The 22,010-nt window shown below is 41.2% G+C and overlaps 3 protein-coding genes and 1 long non-coding RNA gene across 4 annotated transcripts; 2 read left to right on the top strand and 2 right to left on the bottom strand.

Moving 5' to 3' along the window:
• Nucleotides 1-3,128: 3,128 nt before the first annotated feature.
• LOC119136872 lies at nt 3,129-20,998 on the top strand. The gene is made up of 3 exons (XR_005100819.1): nt 3,129-3,380; nt 17,449-17,454; nt 20,987-20,998. It is a non-coding gene; the product is annotated as an uncharacterized LOC119136872 (long non-coding RNA).
• atp1b3a (ATPase Na+/K+ transporting subunit beta 3a) lies at nt 3,380-8,870 on the top strand. Its single transcript, XM_037275667.1, has 7 exons — nt 3,380-3,615; nt 6,252-6,380; nt 6,620-6,718; nt 6,844-7,034; nt 7,215-7,265; nt 7,724-7,810; nt 7,919-8,870. The coding sequence occupies exons 1-7, from the start codon at nt 3,504-3,506 to the stop codon at nt 8,084-8,086; spliced, it is 837 nt and encodes a 278-aa protein (XP_037131562.1). The 5' UTR covers nt 3,380-3,503; the 3' UTR covers nt 8,087-8,870.
• Nucleotides 12,201-18,027, bottom strand: grk7a (G protein-coupled receptor kinase 7a). The gene is made up of 4 exons (XM_037275661.1): nt 17,033-18,027; nt 15,514-15,969; nt 13,928-14,208; nt 12,201-13,621 (listed from the first exon to the last, which is right to left on the bottom strand). Exons 1-4 carry the CDS (start codon nt 17,627-17,629, stop codon nt 13,282-13,284), a joined length of 1,674 nt encoding a protein of 557 aa, XP_037131556.1. The 5' UTR covers nt 17,630-18,027; the 3' UTR covers nt 12,201-13,281.
• fbxo36b (F-box protein 36b) lies at nt 19,815-21,999 on the bottom strand. Its single transcript, XM_037275668.1, has 5 exons — nt 21,802-21,999; nt 21,418-21,526; nt 21,024-21,196; nt 20,484-20,851; nt 19,815-19,977 (listed from the first exon to the last, which is right to left on the bottom strand). The coding sequence occupies exons 1-4, from the start codon at nt 21,976-21,978 to the stop codon at nt 20,582-20,584; spliced, it is 729 nt and encodes a 242-aa protein (XP_037131563.1). The 5' UTR covers nt 21,979-21,999; the 3' UTR covers nt 19,815-19,977; nt 20,484-20,581.
• Between the last annotated feature and the right edge of the window lie 11 nt (nt 22,000-22,010).

The raw sequence follows: 22,010 nt of genomic DNA, 5'->3' as shown, positions 1-22,010 counted from the left end.
TGGGGCTGTTGGGAGCCAGTCGCTCGAGCGTGTCTGCACTTGGCTGTGTTATTGTGCTCTCAAACGCAGCAAACAAGCCTGATACTGACCTCACATGCCTTCACAGACACAGTCATTGCTTGTCTAATTATGTTGCTTTTTAACAAGGTGCAACAACAACAAAAATGTATGGATGTATGTTTTTCTCTTAAATAAAAGATTTTGGATTAGATTTTTTTTAATGCACTATGCCGTATGAGTTGCTAGAAATAACATTTACCTCACACAAAATAACTTGCACGTGCATCTCCTCACTACAGCATAGCAGCTTGGCCATAAAATGCCGCTGCAGGAATATTTTTATATTGAACATAACATTGGCCTGAATGCAAAAATAGCAAAGAGGTGTTTTTCAGATGGAAGTTAAGGTGTTTTCCAGTGAATAATAATAAGTTAGGTTTCCCCAAATAGGTGAATGCAATTCTACTTTTTTTATTTCGATTACAGTCTGAGTATTTTTTCCACCTATGACAACTTAGTAGGTGACCCGGTGCTGACTCATAAACCTCACTCTTAAAAAAAAAAAAAATCCCAAGGTGATGCAGTTGCGTGATTCAAGGCAAGGGAGATGGAGTGGGGCACACAGACACACGACTGTAGTTGAGTGTAGGGAGCGCTTCCCATTGATGTGAGCACGCTCACTGCAAGGGTTGCTATGGCAGCTTGCGGATGGAGAGTGCGAACAAATGGGGGGGGGGGGGGGTCCTGCTCATGGTGCTGGTCTGGTGAAGGGGCGCTAATTGAGTGCACTGGAATAAAAAGGGGAGGGGTGGGGGGGACTTCCTCAACAATAGGAGGATTGTGATGAGAGTGAGCACAGCGTACATCACACAAATTTCTCCAGTGAGCTCCTCCGTCTCCCAAACTCTTATCAGCTAACACCCCACTCTTTCCACTCCCACGACTGTCAATCTCATGTTTCTCACTGCAAGCGCAGAATGCAGAAAGCCAAACGTGGCAGTGAGGCAGGCAAAACGAGCCCATGAATCAGTGCTGCCTGCTCTCACACTAATCATGGCCGTGCCGCATTGTATGAGTTGTGGAGGGGAGGACACTGATCCTTGAAACAAATTCAATCTGACAACACGAACTGGATGCGCCACGACCACTTGCCTGACCCTCCCTCCATTCCACCCATATGAACGGCGTCCTGTATCGTGGGGCATTATATAACCCCCACCCCCAACTCTGTTCTCGTTGCCTGACATGCTGGTTGTTAAAGGACTGGAAGTTAAGCTTTTGTACCCTTGTCAGTGTCTCTTCCTCTTACACTTGAGCTCTAGGATATCTCCATCATTTGGGAGTGAGGGGCATCCATGCTATAAATTGGTCTTATGTCAACATTGTCTGATTATTATATTTGAAAGTACATTTTATTCACGCAGTTTATCATGGAGGATACATTCCAACTGGCAATTGGTGAAAAGAGAGAGAAAATATACGTATTTGTGGCAATTCACTTGAATCATATTTAAACTTAACGAAACACTTTATAAAGCATTATTCAGCACCCGTTCATACTCCCTTGAACAGTTCCTCCCAAAAAGAGGCCAAGTGTGCTTGTCATTTACTGTTAAACTGACATGTAAATCAAAAGAGAAGTAAACATTGTATATATATTTAAACACAGAAACTTTCAACCAATCATTTAATCTAACAATAGTCTGATAGGTTCATGTTAATATATATTGTGACAAACCTTTATAGAGGGAAATTTTAATTAATTACATTTGTTCATTACTCAAACTACTACTTTGTGCGGGTTCTTGACTCTTATCCAATGCATTTCCTTCATTACTTCTGTATACTCACAGACCAGTTAAGTTTCTTTTGTTTTCTTTCACTCTTATCCACGCTCGCCTCGGGCTGCTCGAAATTCGCGTACCCCCACGTGCACGTTGTAGTTGGCGTACGTGGCGGCTTCCAAACAAAGTTTGACGGACTTTATGGGAAGTTCTTGCGTTTAAGGATCGTTCTCTGAAGTTTACTTTCTGAGTGTCATCTCAATACAACACACAATAAGGTTCACATAATATGGAAAAATAACCAGATCAAACACCGTCGATGTCATAAGGCACTGGCACTGGATACCGACAAGGTAGAAAACCCAACAACAACTATATACAGTAATCCCTCATTTATCGCGGGTAATTGGTTCCAAAAACCACCCACGATAAGTGAAATCCGCGAAGTACGGTCACCAACAAGAAGTACTGGGCAGGCTTCTGAGTTGGCGGAAAGATGCTAATTCGCGATCGTGCTAACACGCGAAAACGGACTTCTAAAGGAATGTAAACGAACCTTTGAAGCAATACTACATTGTCCTAAAGGTTAGACACGTTTCCTCAATTTAGAAGTTTTATTTTGACTTTTAAATGTTTTTTTAACTCAGAAAAAAAATCCGCGATGTAGTGAAGCCGCGATAAACGAAACGCGAAATAGCGAGGGATCACTGTACATTCATTGCTCCCATGCCCGTGCACTTCCGGGTCGTCTTTTATCCTAACCAATCAAATCAGCGTACTCAAATGATATCTAGTCTAAAGCATATAACGAGTCTGAAGCACATAACTAGTCTAAAACATTCTTCCGATTTATTAAACCCCAAAAATATTCGTCAAAATTTCCAATAATTTGACTCTAACAGCCTTAGACAGGCTAATTCAAATTGGCTTGTCCTTCGATATTTTACAGTGGAGTCAAGGGAACACAACTCAATCAAATCAATATGAGCTCCTGTATTTATGACCGTCTGCGCCCCCCTCTATTTCTCTGTGGCTTTTGCATAGTGTTCCATTGCCATGGCAACAAGGCTTGGCAAATGCCCCAAATATCTATCTACAGTATATGCTCAGTCAGACGCGAATAGAAACAAGCCGGTTGAGCCTGCATGCTGGAATGTGCGCTACATGCCTCACAATCATGGGCGAGAGAAAGTGTGGGGGAGACACATACAAAACCACATCCTTTTCTTTAAACACATTGTGCAGCATTAACTGTGGGAACCGCGACCATAAACCGCGGATGGAGCATAAAGTGATGATGATAAGAACGCAAGATAGCGCGTCCTAAATTTGTAATTGGTACGCGTCTCATGCGTCGGCAACCAATGCGCATCCTTCCTCCACATCAGCTGCCACCGTGGGGCATTTGTCGACGTCACTGGATTTTCTTTTTTTCCCCTCGATTTTTTTGTTCCAGCACTAGAGCCTTCCGTCGTTCCTTCCTTCCTTCCTTGCGCCTGCCTGCTCTCTCTCTCTCTTTCTACACCACCCACTCCTTCCCAACCATTGATCCGACCACTCGCCGGCTTTTTCGCCTCATCACATCACCCGCTGTGCGTTATTTTCCCGCACCAACGGAGCAAAATAAACCCCAATATTCTGGGGATTTTTTATTATTTTCTTATTTTATTTTATTTTATTTAGCACCTCTCCCCTGCTCCCAACTTAAAGAATTCCACCATGGCGAGTACGGAGGATAAACAGGCCAGCAAGGCGGACGAGTCCAGCTGGAAGGACTCCTTCTACAACCCGAGGACCGGCGAGGTTCTGGGGCGCACAGCAGGCAGCTGGGGTAAGAACTGTGACCCCATTGTATTTTCTTCTTTATTTAACAAGTGTTTGGTCTGCATTAAAAGACGCATCTCGGAAAAAACGGGGAGGGGGGTGGGGGATTGAGGCACCATCACAGGCCTACATAAAGATGGAAAGGAGAAGCCTCACCATGATGATGTGATATCTATACATGCAAGGACCACCATCAGGATTTTAATGAAAGTTTTTTCCCTGCATGTGCATGAATGAGAACATTACGTGTGAGGTAGGCCACAGTACCTCAATTTCCTCTGCTGCACCTATATGATGCTTTTATATAATGGTGGTCAGAGGTAGAGGTAGTAACACAGCATCCAGCTCCTATAGGCTGCAGAGCGGGGGCCGTCATGCAGCCCGGGCCCCCCCTTGCGCTGCTGTGCAGTGGGATGCTCCATCGCAGTTGCATGGCCGCGCACATTAGCATGCCTGTCAAGGTCAAATGGGATTCCCTCTCTTCTTTTTCCTCGCTTCTTCCACCCCATCAACTCGCTTCGTTCACTAAGCATTGTGGAATACTGCTGGGGAGTGTGGTGAATTCTCTTCGGTGAACAGCTGGTCTTCAAAAGCAAACGGTGGAAAAGTAGCTGGCTCGGGGAAGGAAAACTTCAGTGACACACGGCTGATTGGGGAAAGATTTTATTCAACCGATGTCAGCGTGAAGTGTCTCTCGCCCTAGCAAAATGTCAAGTCCCCTTTGTCTTCATGAGTCTGAAACTTACACCCTTCTCTCGGGCGCACGCACAAGAGGGCATCTGGATGACCTATGACCCTCCAGCCTCTCTTACCGATTCTACACAGCCTACATATTGTCCATTTCAGATGGAAGCCAACTATCTGGCACCAGCAAATCTGCATTCATGGACTAGGCCCCAAATAATCCCGCACAAACTTGACCCGGTCATACTTAGGGTTACAGTGAAATATACATCACATGAGACCTAAATAAAAATACATTACAGGAGGAACGATGGAAAGGAGGGAGGGTGCATGAGTGGGGAATGAAGGGTCCCCCATTGCCCTTTGTTAAGGGGGCAGTGTCAGATACTGTCAATTAGCCTGTGCTGGCAGATTTTTTTTTAAATCAAAAAGTAATATGTATCTAATTTACTCTACTTTTAATCTAACTAATTCCGGTTATTGCAGTGTTTAGATAAGTCTTCCTACCTGGCAGTTTTGTCACCGATCGGATGGAGCAGGGCGACCAAATGCAGCTTGGACCAGGGTTTATTGGAGAACACAAACTAACAGACTCGGCAAACTGACATGACTTAACAAACAAAACCAACAACAGGACTGACCAACAAAGATGTGCAACAAAAAGATGTGCAACAAAAAGATGTGCAACAAAACGACATGACGACATTAAGCCAACAACACACAATGCAATGATCCGACAGGGGAGTGACACGCAGACAGGACTTAAATACGAGACAGGTAACGAGAGGCAAGTGACTGTGATTAGTACATTGATTGTGAGTTGACACAGGAAGGGAGGGGCGAGTACACAGACGGACAGAAACCATGACAACCTACATATAAAACAACCGGGGACGAGTCGTGACAAGTTTTAGTGTAAGGGCCTTTCATTTGCCACAAGTCCCCCCTCTTAAAAAATATTACGACCTATGAATAGGTTTATCTTGCAACAGGAAATACAGTGGTGCCAAATTAGATTTGTTTTTACAAAACCCTCCCATTTCAAATCATCTTTTTCCACTGAAATGAATGGAAATGTTAGGAATCCTTTCCTGCCTCCCTTGCCAAAAATTACAAGAATTATATTTATTTTATGAAATCATACCGAAATCAAATAATTTGGCATCAGCCAAATGGTTATTGCGCTTCTCCTTCCGGTGCGAATGTCTTGGCCACCTGAGGGCAATATAATATACAAATGATAATTTACATTATGGAACTAATGCACATGGAAGGTGTCTCAGTTTCCATCAGCTCATCCGAACGCCACAAATAGAAGTTAATTTATTCAGCTGATAAAGAATGTATGGCGATGAGTCCTGTTTTAGTGTCTGTCTACCTGTTGCTGCACCGTTTGTGTTCAATCGATTGCTTTAAGGGTGTTGCACCACATAATACAAGCTATTTAGCCTTAGCATTAAAGTAGCAGACTGAAAGGCTAGCTATGCGGTTGTCTTACATATAATAGAATATTTATTTTATGTTTAGTTTGACTGGAAACTTAAACTGGGAGTGGCATTAAACAACCCAAAGACGCTTTTTCCATGATTTTTTTTTACAATTTTCCAAACAGCGAGTGTGTTGGATTCACTGCCACCATACAGTATTGGTAAAAGCGAGTCACATCTTGAAATACTCAAGCCGAGTCACGTTTTTGGAGTGTGATCAACGATTTTATAGCTTCATTTTTTCTTGCAGTGGAGATATGCAGACATTCTGTGCCGAGTGCTGCAGTTTCATCCCGAAAAATTAAAGCTGGCTCCCATATTCTTGAACAGTAGCCAACATTTGCCAAAATGGTTTCCCCCTCAGGGATAGATTCCAAAGGCAAGATGACGATCGTTTTTGTGTGTTTGCAGCCGGTAATGAATTACCCATAACGCTTCTCTTTTGTCTTGGTTTCAACGTGGCCCCCTATAGCCCTCATCTTGTTGTTCTACTTGGTCTTCTACTGCTTCCTGGCTGGTATGTTTGCTCTGACCATGTGGGTGATGCTGCTCACTCTGGATGAGAATGTGCCCAGGTACAGAGATCGCGTTCCTTTCCCAGGTTAGTATCTCCTCCGTCCTCACGTGCACTACGGTAAACCTTTCAGCTAATTGCCAAGACGCCTCCATTCATTATTCATATTTTATTCGTCATATAATGAGATGCCGTTGCCGTAAATGTACTACAGTGTCGATGTGGCTTTACGGTATTATATATCGACCTGCTTGGCAGCTATTTCCTTCACATTTGCTTTTCTCTTACTCTCTCCAACCCTTCCTTCCTTCCTTCCTTGCTTCTAGGTTTGGTCGTCCTTCCAAACTCTCTTGACATCACTTTCAACAAATCCGATTCCACCAAGTATGACACATATGTGAAAAGCCTGGAGACCTTCCTGCAAAGTGAGAATGGAGAAGGATTCCTAATTTCTTGAATTCTTGTCTAGGCAGAACTGACATTTGCGCGCTTTTTTACTATAGTACCACACATTACTGACCTCTGACCTGCATCCACCTCCTTCTTTCAGAGAGTTATGATGACACTGAACAGGAGAAGAATCTAGACTGCCCTGAAGGAGACTATTTCCTGCAAGATGACGAACCGGAGAAGAAAGTGTGTCGCTTCAAGAGAGGCTACCTGAGTCTGTGCTCCGGCCTGTCCGACGTCAACTTTGGTTACTCTGAGGGGAGACCATGCGTGCTCCTGAAACTCAACAGGGTGACCAAAAATAAAATACATCATGGTCACCAGACGTATTAATGTGTAATATAGAATTTGATTGGACAAAAAAAAAATCCACATATACGTACGGGAAGCAGTGCAGCTAGGTTATTAAAGGAGAGATCATGTTTAGGCCAGAATAATTAATTTGAATTCATTTCTCTGCTCACTTTCTAGATCATTGGCCTGAAGCCTATCGGGGATCCTTACGTCAACTGCACCATCAAAGTAAACTTGCCTCCTTCCAAATAGACATGCTTGTATGTGTATTTTTTGTGTTTTTTTTATCTGTCTCATAAAAAAAAAAAGCTGTGACGAGCAGAACGGTGTGAACACTTTGTTTTGTTGATCTTAATTTTATTCCCCCCCTCCTTTCTGTCTGTCTGTTTTGTTTCTTATTGACTTTCTTCTGCATGCTGTCAGTGGCGACTTTAGGGTAAGATGGTATCGGGAATATTAGGCCAGTATTGCTATTAAAAATAAGCAAAGTCACAATGTGCCATTTTCAAGCCATTTTTAGTACAATCAGCATAATGTGTGCTGCAAATAGCAATTTGCAACAAAGGCATACCATGCTTTCCACTTCATTACAAACTCCACACTAACAAACGAGGGTCATCGCTGAGTGTTTTGTCAATGGGATTTCATATAAGGCTCACATAGCTAACAAGTATTCTCCTCTACAGAAAGAGCAACCAGTCCAGATGCAGTACTTCCCTCGAAAGGGACGTATCGACAAGATGTACTTCCCCTACTATGGCAAGAAAGCCCATGTGAGTGTTTTGGGTATCACCTTAAAAATAGTTGACTATTTCCTCAAGTAAATTTAATCAATGAATAGACTGTACTCGGTTATTTCCAACCAGTTTAATTTGTTCCAGGTGAATTATGTTCAACCACTGGTTGCTGTTAAGCTGCTGCTCACCAAGGAGGACTACAACAAGGAGCTGTCGGTGGAGTGCCGGGTAGAGGGCTCTAACCTGCGCAATAACGACGAGAGGGATAAGTTCCTGGGTCGTGTCACTTTCAGGATCAAGGTGATTGAGTAAAAAGGGAGGGGAAATTGCTGGTCAAAAGGATCCCCCCCCCCCTCCCCTCGTATACCCCCTCCCAATGCAGAGGCTGCCCACATTCGCTAAGGAAGGAAGTGTCAAATCCCTCTCAAGACAACATTCGGGATGAGGCAGATTAGTCTGGTTGGTAGTAGGAAATGCGGTTAGGAATGTTGCGTTGATGGCATTGATGACCCTTCTTTCCTTCAAGATTCCTTGCTGACCTCCGCAAACAATCCCAAGAGAACAAGACACAGGCTCCCTCCTCCCCTTCCCTTGTTTTGGTTTCATTTTGGTGCGATTAGCTGACTAATAGCCAACGAAAGCAAGCCATTTGGAGCTGTCGTGTTATTGCTGATGCAACTTTTTTCATATTGTGGGTGTCAAACTCATTTTTGTCACGGGGCTACATCGTAGTTGTGGTTTCACGCGGAAAGACATTACGGTCTGTAAAATTACATTTTTTTTTTTTACAAGAAACTCCTTGCAAATATGTTAATCACCTGTAAAGCATTTTTATTTCATTCTGAAATTTCACCCAAAATTAAATATCCCAAACAGGTTGTTGACTTTTATTATCTGTTGAAATTGAAGAAAAATTCCAACTTTGGTCCAAATTTTCTTCCACAATTAAAACAAATCCATTTGTTAAGAAAAATGAGCTAGACAAACTTTGAGTTTGACACCTGTGGTGTAGGCCTTCCTTCATCCTGGGAAGAGATCGATCGGTCTTGTTTTCATGCCCCCATAGCCATACAACACACAAATAATTACATTGTAAGATTTCCAGCACTTTTTTTTTTTTGGAGGGGGGGCAGAAGTGTCACATATCATACCACAAGGATTCCATGTCTTGATAATCAATATGATATAGCCACTGTATTCCTATGTACCGTAATTTTCGGACTATAAGTCGCACCGGAGTATAAGTCGCACCAGCCATAAAATGCCCAAAAAAGTGAAAAAAAACCATATATATGTATATAAATCGCTCCTGAGTATAAGTCGCCCCCCCACCCAAACTATGAAAAAAACCGCGACTTATAGTCCGAAAATTACGGTATATGGACAAATTTCCCTTTCTACACATACATAAATACATAGTGAACCATATTTAGGGAAAATAGATAGATCTTTGTGTTGCAGCCCATGATGCCGCAATCTAGTCTTGTGCCGTCTGTCTGTTTGTCTGCATGTCTATCCGTCTGTCTGTCTGTCTTCCTGTGCGGTCACCTCGCCATTGCAATAGCCGACATGTAGGTGAGCCTTTCAGGATGAGAGAAGCTGTCTCGCTCTGTCTCCCCTCCTCACAAAGGGAGAGGGAGTTGGATGCTGCATATGGTTACTATAAAAAGCAATTTGAGCATTTAGTTCATATTCTTGTCCATGTGCTAGAATACTCTTTGGCCTCACTAATAGATTGACTCAGGTTGAGTGTTTTACAAGCTTTCCTGAGCCGATCACATGGTCAGGGAAACATCTAAACCGTGTAGGATAGTAGCCCTCGAGTTTGACTCCTGTGCACTACAGTATGACAATGACATTAATAGTGAGATAAAACATCAGACATTTTGGCGCTACTAGTGTGTAACCAGTTGGCTCTATTAGTATTACAAATGCAGCAGAGTATTTTACAAGTTCGGTTTAATTGGACATGGACTAGTACATGGAGCGTAAGATGGAAATGAAGGATTTGGAATAAATGCTCAAATGGCCTTCCACAGATGCAAGCTGAGGAGACAAACGCACACACACTAAGTACACTGTAAATTGCTTGGAAGTCGGAGATGAGAAACGAGAGAAAAAAAAAAAATCATTATTCACTGTAAGTATGTACTGTATATCTCTACGTGATCTGTATATCTATCCGGGTCTCAAAGATTGTTTGTTAGTTTTCTCTCTCTTCTTCAACCCGTTGATCTGATTGTCTGCCAGTCTATTACTCTTACTCAATGTATATATATATACTGTAAACACGATCGACCATATTTACTTAATTCACACTGTATTTTTTGTCACACAACACAATGTCTGTGGACTGTAAAGAAATAACTTAAGCAAAGATTTACAGGAAATGATCTAATTCAAAACTATGTTTACACAGTCTTTAAAGGAACCCACATTTGAAAGAACAACTTGTAACATCTTCTCAGGGTGCCTTAAGACCTGATGAAATACATTGTGGAATAAAGTGGTTTTGAAGAAAAAAAAGATACAATGGCCAGTCTTTATTTTATTTTATTTTATTTTCGACACTCACGTTCACACTCATTGCTGCCACTGGAGGCTGCTAGAGTCAAGATATTTCCTCCCAAGCCGTTCATTGGCCAAGTCTTGGGGTGTCAAACTCCTTTTTTTCACGGGCCGCATTGTAGTCATAGCTTCTTTCGGAGGGCCATTATGACTGTCAACCCAAATAAATGTATGCGCACCTCATATTATATACAGTAAAAGCTACAAAACAAACTGACAAATAACTCGTTTTCAAATCAGACGAGTAAAAACTGGTCAAATATTTAGAAAAAAAGATATTAAAAGTGAAGACAATTTGCAATTCTAGTAATGACACGAATTTGATACACAATTTGTCTTTGCGGGCCACATAAAATGATGTGGCGGGCCGTATCTGGCCCCCGGGCCTTGAGTTTGACACCTGTGGCCAAGACTATTAAGGATTGAACTACATGCATTGGGACAGTTAATTTCATGGATTTTTGTAATGCAGTTTATCCTCATTGTTACTGCGCGTCATAGTACACACTGTAAAAATTATTATTTTTTTTTTTACTTGACTTTGGCTCCAAGAATTGTTTGGCTCCAAGAATAATTCATGACGAAAGATTCTTGCATAAAAAAAAAAAAGAAATATGTTTTAAAAAAAAAATCAGTTTAATCAGAAAACAATGCAGGTGTTGTTGACAATAACAATGCAATTTTACTTACTGTTTTAGTTTTCTTACAAATTTAAGGACTGAGTGCGAGTATTCTTTTGTCAGTATTGCTCTCTTGTTTTTCTCCGGCCACCATCTCAATCCATCAGGCACTTGTCCGTGTCAAAGGAGGATTATCAATGCGGATTTAGGCGTCTCCTAAATTCTGACTGTTTGGCCCATCAAGGAATCATGGAGATTAGTTTTTTAAGATATTTACTTTTATTTAGATTCTATTCTAAGTCATTTACAACAAATATCACCTATCAGTCCATACTTCCTTTTCCATTTAATCTGCTTTCTTCCCAGATTGTCAAGATGGCAGTTGCACAGGGATGCTTTAGAACCTTAAGGGATTTGAGAGTGATTTACGCAAAGAAGGGGAAAGGATAACACCGGTTATCCCGTTATCAGCTGAGAGTTGAACTTGCCAGGCAATGCGGGCCTGAAAGACAACCTGGAGGCAGCCAGTGAGTCCATACTAATGCAACTGATTTATATATATGTGTGTAACACACACACACACACACACACACACGTTCCTCTTGTATTTCCATTATTCTGTCCAAAAAAGTGATGTCAACCGTCGACCATGCTGGTCCACAGAAACAGAGACATTTTAAAAACATATTTTTTACTTTTTTTTAATGAAATTTCAGCCTTACATCTATCTTCTACATATATATGTTAAACCTTTTTGGGTGTTAATATTTACAAGTACATACATTTAAGCCTTTCAACATTAACTGTAAAAACTCAAGCTCACAATTGGGGGATGTCAAAAAGTTTCAGCAAAATAATTTTCCTGAGAAATATTCGTACTCCGCAGCATGTTCTCGGGAGAATTTGAAAGCATGTGAGTGTATTTTAATTCTAATGATCAATCTTGTGGTATTTTTCTCTTGAGACTGGAAACAATACTGCGAATGGATATCCTCTCAGCATCTGGTTTGAGTTATTCACACAGGACATAACATTCCAGAATTGGATTTCATCACCCAGGTCCTCTAAAATTTCCCACATCCTTCCCATTCTCGGGTATAATACAGTCCATGCATTATCATTTAGTCAATTTGCCTCATAGCACCAACATCGAAGATACTAAACCACTTACACTGCTCCTCACTTAGAGTATATAGATATATAGATGTACATTATTTACATTTTTTTTTTTTTTTTTTTGCTTTTATAGTACAATTCAAGGTTCAACAAAGAGGCCAGAGGTTTAAGATTGAACTGCACTCCAGCTACAGCAGTTAAAAAGCACTTTTCTTGGTGTGTGTCCTTATGATGGATGGCATCATAAGGCCTGCCAGGGTATGCTTCAACTTTGACGTCTATCAGACCATCCAGAATTGTGTGTAAAAAAAAATAAATAATTACAAATAGAGATTTTTTTTTTTTCAATATTTCTAACAACTTTTTCTCCTTACATTACAAATATATCTGTACTTTTATTCCTTACTTTGCCAAAAAAAAGCTGGTAATTTATTTCGATCTCTGAGGATGACGATGTAAAAAAGAGAGAAATAGAAGTCAACCGCAGTCTGATGTTGAATGAGTTGAGATCTTGGGATTATATAAGGCGGAATGTGAAAAGCAACAGATTCGGAGAAAGCAAATATTTCTTAAGCAATCAGTACTTTTTTTTTTCCCAACACAAGTATCTGTCTTTCTACTTAAGTACAGAAACTGAGTACTTTTGCCACCCCTGCTATGATTCTATTCAACCTGGACTCTTTTTTGGTGAACTATTTCAATATTTATGTGGCATTATAAAATTTCTGCCATGTACGGAAGAGCTGGATCTAAAGTTTGCATTTTTATAAATCCAAAGAGTTTACATGTGTTTTGTCATTTCTTTTCGAGTCTTTTCATTAATCCTGCTTTTAAGTCGGGGTTTATTGTGACATTCATCTTATCATTTAATCTTTTTAAAATTTATTTGGCTCTGTAAAGCACTCCAGATTTGCTTTGAAATTAGAATAGTGCTATACAAATAAACTCTGCCTGCCTTCATTCATACTTTGCTGCCATATTGTTTGATTGATTGGCAATTTGCAAACTTTTGGTTTTACAGATTTTTTTCGTTACCGCCGACGCGTCTCTGTCACTGACCCAAGTTCCTCATTCCGATGCCTCGGGAACACGAGAGCTCATCCTTTAGATGAGACGTTGAAATGCATCAGACAAATGACACTGTACATATTTGAAAATATTATAAATGTGCATGTGACATGAAAAATGAACAAGGAGTCCCTCTTAGAGCAATATACAAGTACCGGACTTCTTTTCGTCATCCCCATCTCCGCCGCCCTCTTTCCTGTTGGGATCGTTGAGCTCGTCGAACAGTCCCGTTTCGATCATTTCCTGCTGCCACTGGATTGGCACGGCGCCTGAGCTGAACTCATTGAAGAATTTTTCATCCTTGGCATCAAACTGGATGCCTTTGATTTCGGAGAACTCGGCGATGTCGCCCGTGTCCTTGGCGTAGACCACGTTGGGCTTGGGTGTCCACGGAGGAGCCACCAGGCCAGCCTCCAGACGGGGAAAGTTTATGGTCTTGAACCACGGATGCTTCCTGGGATCTGCCATGTTGTCCCTAAAATGTTTTGAAACATTTGGGTAATTCGTATTTATTTTTTTATTCACTCATGATTATAAAATTTTTCTGTGTTCAAAAATGTTTACAATGTGTGTCAAGAGTTTGTTTTCATAAATGTGCATAAAGAAGTAATTCCCAACCATTGTACTACGTGAAATTATCCCATATTTACTTGGTCGGAAAATTATTTATTTACTAAAGTAATCTCATGGATCGACAATAATTTAGTTGAACATAAAGTTATTAAAGAACAATAATTTTTGAATACTTTTTCCCAATTAGTGTGGTGGTGAAAGATCTTACTTCATGCCGAGACGCTCAGCTATATTCTTCTTGAGGAACAGCTGGATGATGTCCTTCGTGGTAGCATCAAAACACTTGTGCTCCCACTTGGGTTCCTCGTTGAGAATACGGCGTTGCACCTCCTCCTTCTCCACCTTCTCCTTTTTACTATCAGGCCCTTTGAAAGGCGTGTAGCCGGCCACCATTTCGTAAATGCTGCAACCCAGCGCCCACCAGTCCACTGATGTTCTGTATGGAGTTTTGTTCAGAAGCTCTGGTGCCATGTATGCTCCAGTACCAGCCTATGGAAGGAAGACAGGGGAAAGGAACCTATAAGGAACCTGAAAGATGACTTCTAAACTACCCAACAAGGCTATATGGCCTTCAACGAGCTCTCCTGCCACCTTCACTTTCACCTTTAACTTAGTTATCCTCCACTTGTGCTGCTATCCCCCGCCCCTCCTCCCCTCATTCTGCATGACCCGACCCGCAATCTCGAACCGGGAGCTTAATCCTAATGCTAAGCCTACTACCTGTCAAGAGTCATACACATCTATCTACACACTGACAGAGTTCGCCTACCTTTTACGTACCTACCAAGACTTTTGGAACCGTGAGTTGGGACACGTAACAGGCAATTGAGCTATCTGACTCTTGCTGGCAAGATACTAAACCCCTAAATCCAGTCTAACATGCAAATGTAGCATGACTACCAACTTCTTGTTGTTTTGTGATCGATTGAAGGTTTAATAGACATTTAAAATCACTCGCTATAAAATGAAAATAACCTTGCCTGAACTATTACTATTACTTTTATGTCAATCTGATCAGGGACAGACTGTATAATGCCAGTTAAGAGGATTAGGGGGACCAAAGCCAGCCTTGCCATAGGAGGTTAGTACAGTCACTTCAGCTGGCTGAGGAGCATCACAGAACTGGATAATGAGATTAGCGGACGTTCATAAGCGCTGAGGGCTTACTCTTTGCTACAGCAAGTACAAGGCCTAAAGATACCCAGTTTCAGAATTGGTCATCTTTCGGGACATAGGTGATTTGGGAATTAGGAGATGTCATGAGAACAAACATGAGTTCTCGGATGAAGAAGAGTTCAAAGCAGACCGATTCTTTACCAAACTGTCACATGTTTTTACATAATTAAAAGAAAACTTTGAACTTGCTAGAAATGAAAGTGGATTTTCAGGGGCGTCGGTAAATACATGGAGGTCTGCAACACAGTGGCAAAACATTATGTACCTATTAAAAGATATTCCAAGATGCTCCTAAAATGCCCCTTGGCTATAATCTGATCACAAAAGGATGAGTTACATAATGAATACTGAGAAAGTCATTTGCAAAGGTGAGTCCTGTAATCCTTGTCCGGATTTACAGTGACAAGCCCACCAAGATTGACAACCTGCCCAAGAACATGGGTTCAGTTTTAATGACCACCTTTCTTACCTAATGAGACCTGGCAACCAGAAGGTAGGTGCAGTTTCTGAGGCATCGTCATTCTTTCAGTTTGCCTTCCCTTGTTATTTGTAGTAAGGCTAGATTTGCGTTCAATAAAAACCAAAATAATAGGAACTGCTATGAGTGGATCTACTCACCATTTGAGTGACAGTTTTGTCCGGGGCGATCTCTATGGCCAGACCCAAATCTGAAAGTCGACACTGGCCGACGCTGTCCAGCAACACGTTCTCAGGCTTCATGTCACGATAAATGATATCCATGGCATGCAGGTGAAGAATACCGGTGGTGATCTGGGCCGTGTAGTGAACGATGCGCTTCATCTCAATGCCCTTGTCCACGCCCTTGCCGTCATAGCCAATATTGTAGATGTGGTACTTGAGGTCTCCTCCATTCATCAAGGTCATGACAAGGCACAGGTGGGTCTTGGTGTCATAAGCGTAGCCCAAGTTGACCAGAAAGAGACTGTTGACCTTCTCCAAGATCTTTTTCTCCAAAAGGGCCATCTTCTCACCGCCCTTCTTCTTCAGTCGCTTTTTACACAACTTCTTGCAAGCGTACATCTGACCAGTGTTTTTCACTTGTACGGCACAGACCTGGAAAAAGTCGGATTCAATTCCTCAGTTGTCACAGAAGTAACCTTCAACTACAACGGCATTGATTCCTTTTCAATTTCCTAAAATGTATCCTTAGCTCTATGATACAAAAAGGCTATATTTCAGTTACCCTTACATTAAGCCTGAAACTACATTTCAGAAGGCAGCGGGACATTATAGATTGTAAAGTCAACTTGTTTGTTTGCAAGCTCTGAACCCTGGCAGGAGATTTTTTTTCTCTCCAATTTTCAACACAGAAGGGGCTCTTTAAAAATAAAAATAATGCCATACACTTAATGTGGATACTTGGTTCAATCATTGTAGAAATCATCACAACTTCTCTCATTTAACTTTTAAACTTCTTCAACAATGTTGTGAACAATGTCCTGAGAACCATCTGACCCTTGTTTTGTCCTAATTTGTACAGCAGGTCTAAATACCACTAAGCATGACACTGAATCATTAAAGGAGTACCCCAAGGATCTGTACTTGATCCTGTGTCATTCATGCTGCATAACAGCACAGTTGCTTCAAGTTTAGGATAAGTCACCGACACCAAACAGTGGGTCACATCAGTTACAATATTTCATAAAGACAGCAGCCTCACACACTGAATCAACTCTTTTTTTTTTTAAATAAAAATATGTACTGCTCTCAACAGATGTAAGTTGAGTGCATTGATTAATATATGTACAGTACTTTACGTTGAGTACATTGATTAATATATGTACAGTACTTTTTACTTTCTCTATAACTATTCAATTAACTAAATTCAGTGAAGGGATTCCACTAAGTTCAATTCCTCAAGAATCACTTCTAGATCATGTGCCATTCAGACTGAAAACTGTTTCAAAAACGGAACCATTTTGTTTGCAAGTGCTAACTTGCTAACAAGTTCCTGTATATTAATGTGGCCATTGATGTCATGCTTATTAATATTTCTAACATCATTACAGTTGTAGAAATATTGCACGTTTTTTTTAATCTTATCAAGGATCATATTCAAGGAGTCTAAGGATTTTATTAAACACAGTGACGATATGTCATAAAGATTCAGTCTTACCTCTCCAAAGCCACCTTTTCCCAGAGTCCTGAACTCATAGAAGTACTTGTCGCTGATGGGCTGCTTCTCATACTCCTTCCACTGGAGAAATTTATCAAAGGATGGACTGGCCTGGTAATCTGTAAAGGGTATTCCCTTCAAATACTCTCTCACACCTTCCTGGATTTTGGATTTCATCACCTCTTCGAAGTTAGCATCTGTCACTGCCTTGCATTTTTCGGCAGCCTCCCCAGTGAGAAAGGCCAAGAAGTCTTTAGAGTCAGCTTTGCAAAACTTTTTGATGATGTTCTGACGCGACTTGTCTTTGACTGCACCTTCAGCCAGATCCCAATCGTAAAACTCGTCTAAGAAATCAGCGGCGAGCTTAAACTGGGGATTGTTTGCCAGGAACTGACGGAAAAACTTTTTGCCAATAGGCTGTTGTTCACACAGTGATGTAAAGTCCTTATCGATGGAGGTTCGCACTGCAGCACATTGCTCCGGCTTTGGCAGAGACAAGCTCCGACGGCGCTTTTTCATCTCCTTGTCATCACCACCCTGGGCTTTGAGGTAGGCCGTGTTGGCCACCAGGTTATCCAGTCCCCCCATGTCACACATCTTGACGGCTGTATGTGGTCGGCCTTGGCCCCCTCTTACGCGACTGGGTTCTTCAGCAACTCCCAAAGGAACTGGTGCAGTGTGTCTGCGGCCGGTCTCAAGTTGCGGGACTCTCAAAAGCCAGTGAAAGAATGAGCTCCTTCACCCAACCTACCTGCAAACCTAAGACACACTGACACACCCAGTAATTACTCATTTAGAATTAAATACCAGGGAGGGATTTTGGCTTAAGTATCTTTGTGTGGTCTATTTGAGGATGCTGTGCACAGAAAGGGAATCGTAAGCGGGCTCTGTCCTAAGAAGCTTTGCAGCCCTCTATATTTGTTCATGATGCAGTCACTAGCAAGGGATGCTTGACTGGGCACTAACGATTGTTTCTTTGGAGTTCAGTAAAATTCCTTGACCGACAATAGGAAAATTTATCAAGCTATTATAGCAGGGGTGTCCCAACTCTGGTCCTCGAGGACCGCCGTCGTGCATGTTTACGATGCCTACAACACACCCAATTCAAATGATCAGGATCATTATCAAGCTTCTTCAAAGCGTGCTGATGAGCTGATCAGTTGAATCGGGTGTGTTAGAAAAGGGAGATATCAAAAATGCATGACAGCGGCACTTGAGGACCGGAGCGGGACATCCCTGAATTACAGGTTGAATTATACTCTTTCAAATAGGTGAGAATCTCTGATTAATGAAAACCTGAGTTAATAATCCATTCCGAAACAATAATACAGACTCGCCGTCACCACATCAACCACAAGCCATTTCATTTATAATATGCCAGGAGGTCAAATCAGATATGTTTACACAACGACTGAATTAGCCATGCTTAATTGGCATGTTATGGTCAGTGAGAAAAATCTGTCAGTTAGTGAAAAAGTGTACATAGAAAAGGAAAGGTGCAAAGCAAACTACCAGTCATAAATCGAAAAGATGCCAAATGTCATGTTGTAAATGGATCAGTCAGAAAGGGTTTTAAGCCCCCTGAGTGGATGAAAGCGGGGCAAGGCTTGCAACCTTTCCAAAAGGTCAAAGGGTTAGGTTAATCTTTACACTCACAAGCCACCGTATGATATCTTCCGAGTTACCACAGCTCTGCTGAGCCATGAATTCTCATTGGAGCTACTTGCAAGTCATATGTTGGCAAACATGTCGGCAATCGAGTGAGAGATTGAGCTGAGTTGCAGACGACGACAACCTAGAGTTGTCTGGTGCTATTTTCTCCATGTCGTACAATGTTTGCTCTGCAAGAGGCATGAGCCTTTAACCTTGATGGGATTAACGTGGCCTGACGAGCAAGTAAAGGTTAAAATGGCCAGAGCGTCTTGAACTTATTCCCAACCAGCTCCACTATACTGGGTCTTTACAAGGTCTGACTCCATCCACTTAATGACTCAAGCTGTCCACTAAAGGAGCTGATGAGCGCAGTGGGAGTGGTCACTAGTGACAGATAACCCCGATTAAAAAAAAAAAAAAGATCGTCATTAAATTACTTTATATTTAAAAATGTATGTAATTTTTCAAATGTGGTCAATTTTCAAAAATCAGTATCCATCCATTTCTACAGTTAATTTTTTTTTTTTTATATATATTTGCTGTTACTACTCAAAACTACTTCCCTGGCCAATAAAAATGATTCAGATTCTGAACAGATACAACTGGTCACACGTCCAATTTTAGTCTGCAATTTAACATTTGAATATTTCTGGACAGTGAGAAACCACACAGGAACAGCAAGACTGCTCTGGCAAAATGCTGCTCAGGTCATATTCACCTCAAAGTGAAATCACTCATGAAAAGGCTGCAGCTCACTTGACACTCACACCAGATAGGAAATAAATCGGATTGGTTTCAGTGAAAGCGACACTGCAGATTTTGTGATCCACGTGATTTAAATGTTGCCAGGCAGGGAAAATCCTCTTCACTTCACATATGAATGAAGGACTGCGCCCCCTAGAGGACTGGTTTTCCCATTGACACATAATCCTATCAGCACTAACAGTTGTCTTCTTGGAACTCAAATCATGATGTAACTCAACGTGGCCTGCTTATCAAAACGTGACAATTTAAGATAAAGAAAACAAAAGTAGAACATTTAAGATGAAAGATTTAATTTAAGATTAAAGATTTCAGGAAAAAAAATAAGATAAAAAAATCTACCTTTAACAAAGCTAAAAATGCTCACTTTTGGGAGGTATTCATTATTTTTATTTGGCAGTAGTTAGCCTCTCATATACAGTAGTAATGTAACAAAAATGTGGCTCCTCAGTTAATTTAGATGTAAATGGCACACTGTATAATAATCTATTAGCAATTGTTGCAAAAACGTTCGACAAATTATCTATTTACCGTTTTTTTCCATGTATAATGCGCCCCCATGTATAATACGCACCCTAAAAATGGCATGTTGATGCTGGAAAAAAGCCTGTACCCATGTATAATACGCACCCAAATTTTGACTCCTACTTAAGTCCGTAAACGTAAAATTATTTCAGAAAAAAGATCATCTTTGGGAACAACCGGATGTTATTCTGCCGGTCAGTATCACTGCGCATGCGCTAGCAAACTCAATAGCGAAGAAATGTTTCGGTCCGAAACTTTCGGATTTGTGTAGGGTACATTGTGACAGCAAACGAGCAGGTGATCGAGCAAGCGTCTGATACGGGAGCATTGTGTTCGTATGGAGCGTGTTTGAAGTGAACAGCAGAGAAGAAAGCGCATCTGTAATGGCGGCCTCCGTATGATATCCGGATAAAAAAAAAAAAAAAAATTGTACCCATGTATAATGCGCACCCCAGATTTTAGGACAATAAATTTGTTAAATTTTGCGCATTATACATGGAAAAAAACGGTAAATCATACTGCCAAAGACTTAAATGAATATTTGATGTAAATTGCATGCATGAAAAATTAATACAACACTCTGCAAAATATGGAATGGATAACCTTTTTTTAGTGCCCTGATCCTTCCATAGTTTTTTCCACCCCAGGGACTGGTTCTAGGTCGGGACAAGATGTCTCTGACCTCTTCTCGGCGGTTAGCACGGCCTCCTCCTCTTCGGCTCTCAGCCGGCGGCGGTTGATGAGCTTCTGCAATTGTAGCTTGTTGGTGAACAAGATGGTACGCCAACCCACTTCTCGCGCTAGGGCAGGAACCCCGGGAGAAAGTGTTTTGCAGCACCTCCGAACTGCCTGCTCCCAGAACTCCTCCGAGGCACATAACTAACAAACAGTTGAAGAGTACATCATAATACTGTAGATTCAAAAACACTTTTCAACACAACACACTTTTTGCTGTACAGTCATTCTTATTAGGTCCCACTGGACAGGTTAAAAATGTTTCCGTTAATCAACAAGGTGCATTATTTTATCTTTGACCATTGAAAGAACCCACCTGCCTAAACCTGCGGGAAGTTTGTCCAAGTTGACCCACATCCTCTATTTCCAGATAGTTGACGATTCGCAGGAGTAAGGAGTCAGGGAGACGTGCAAGGTAATCAAAATGGCCCTGGCATAGAGCCTTGGTGTAATGCAAAGCACCATAGCCAAACATTGTGCGGAGCTCATCTGCAATAAAGATGACATTTGTCAAGACGCATTTAAAATAGACAATGTGGACTACAGAATAGGCACTTTGGTTGAGGCGACATTTGCTGTAAATGCCAGTAATTATGTAATTATACGCATTTCATAATAGATTAATGTGCCACCACTCATTTTTTTTTAGTTCTGCATCAAAGCAATTAATATAACCCATATTTATTCCTCATACTGTATAAAGTCCTTACTTTGTAGTTTGGTGTCATCCAGGAAGTCTTCATGTGACATGATCAGTTGGCCGGGCTTTGAAAGTCTGTATACAGCTCGGGGAGATATCATCCACCATCTCCAAATCACCTGTTTTCAATAGTGAAATAAAAGGATCAGTGCATTACAACACCACAATATGAAACATTAAATTAATACCGTACCGCTGTGAGGGTGTCCATTAAAAAAAACAAAAAACTACCATTATCAGTTTTTGATTAAATGGATGGAAACGAGCGTGGCTAACGTTAACGGCTAACGGTAATTTGTATTCGGAGCTTTAACAGTGACTGTCAATAGCGGCAAAAGCCAGAAAATTCGAATTAATATATTTTGACAGTTGCTACTTAAGATTGTATACTTACGTCTTTCTTGGTAACAACACAGTTATAGTAGTTTTTATTTGTTGAGGGACCACGTCCAGAGGTTTCAAACAGCGGGTCTGTCAACAGGGACGCCATGACAGTTTGTTGCGTTACCATAGCAACCGCGTTCAATGAAATGCACAGTAATAGTGTTAGCGTAGAGTAGGAAGGAGTCATATGTACAGTACGCACTTGCTGAAATAACTAGA

The sequence above is a fragment of the Syngnathus acus genome, chromosome 17, assembly GCF_901709675.1.
Source record: "Syngnathus acus chromosome 17, fSynAcu1.2, whole genome shotgun sequence".
Lineage (NCBI taxonomy): Eukaryota > Metazoa > Chordata > Actinopteri > Syngnathiformes > Syngnathidae > Syngnathus > Syngnathus acus.
The sequence above is the reverse complement of the archived record's forward strand: the minus strand, read 5'-3'. Positions and strand labels throughout refer to the sequence as shown.

What these genes read in the sequence shown, in the direction of transcription:
- atp1b3a (XM_037275667.1), top strand. Translation starts at nt 3,504, where the DNA reads ATGGCGAGTACGGAGGATAAACAGGCCAGCAAGGCGGACGAGTCCAGC. An exon ending in AGATCGCGTTCCTTTCCCAG is followed by an intron (nt 6,381 to 6,619) that starts GTTAGTATCTCC and finishes CCTTGCTTCTAG; the next exon opens with GTTTGGTCGTCCTTCCAAAC. An exon ending in ACGTCAACTGCACCATCAAA is followed by an intron (nt 7,266 to 7,723) that starts GTAAACTTGCCT and finishes TCTCCTCTACAG; the next exon opens with AAAGAGCAACCAGTCCAGAT.
- grk7a (XM_037275661.1), bottom strand. Translation starts at nt 17,629, where the DNA reads ATGTGTGACATGGGGGGACTGGATAACCTGGTGGCCAACACGGCCTAC. An exon ending in ACAAAACTGTCACTCAAATG is followed by an intron (nt 14,209 to 15,513) that starts GTGAGTAGATCC and finishes TTCCTTCCATAG; the next exon opens with GCTGGTACTGGAGCATACAT. An exon ending in GCTGAGCGTCTCGGCATGAA is followed by an intron (nt 13,622 to 13,927) that starts GTAAGATCTTTC and finishes AAAACATTTTAG; the next exon opens with GGACAACATGGCAGATCCCA.
- fbxo36b (XM_037275668.1), bottom strand. Translation starts at nt 21,978, where the DNA reads ATGACTCCTTCCTACTCTACGCTAACACTATTACTGTGCATTTCATTG. An exon ending in GGATGACACCAAACTACAAA is followed by an intron (nt 21,197 to 21,417) that starts GTAAGGACTTTA and finishes TCTTTATTGCAG; the next exon opens with ATGAGCTCCGCACAATGTTT. An exon ending in CTTCCCGCAGGTTTAGGCAG is followed by an intron (nt 20,852 to 21,023) that starts GTGGGTTCTTTC and finishes ACTGTTTGTTAG; the next exon opens with TTATGTGCCTCGGAGGAGTT.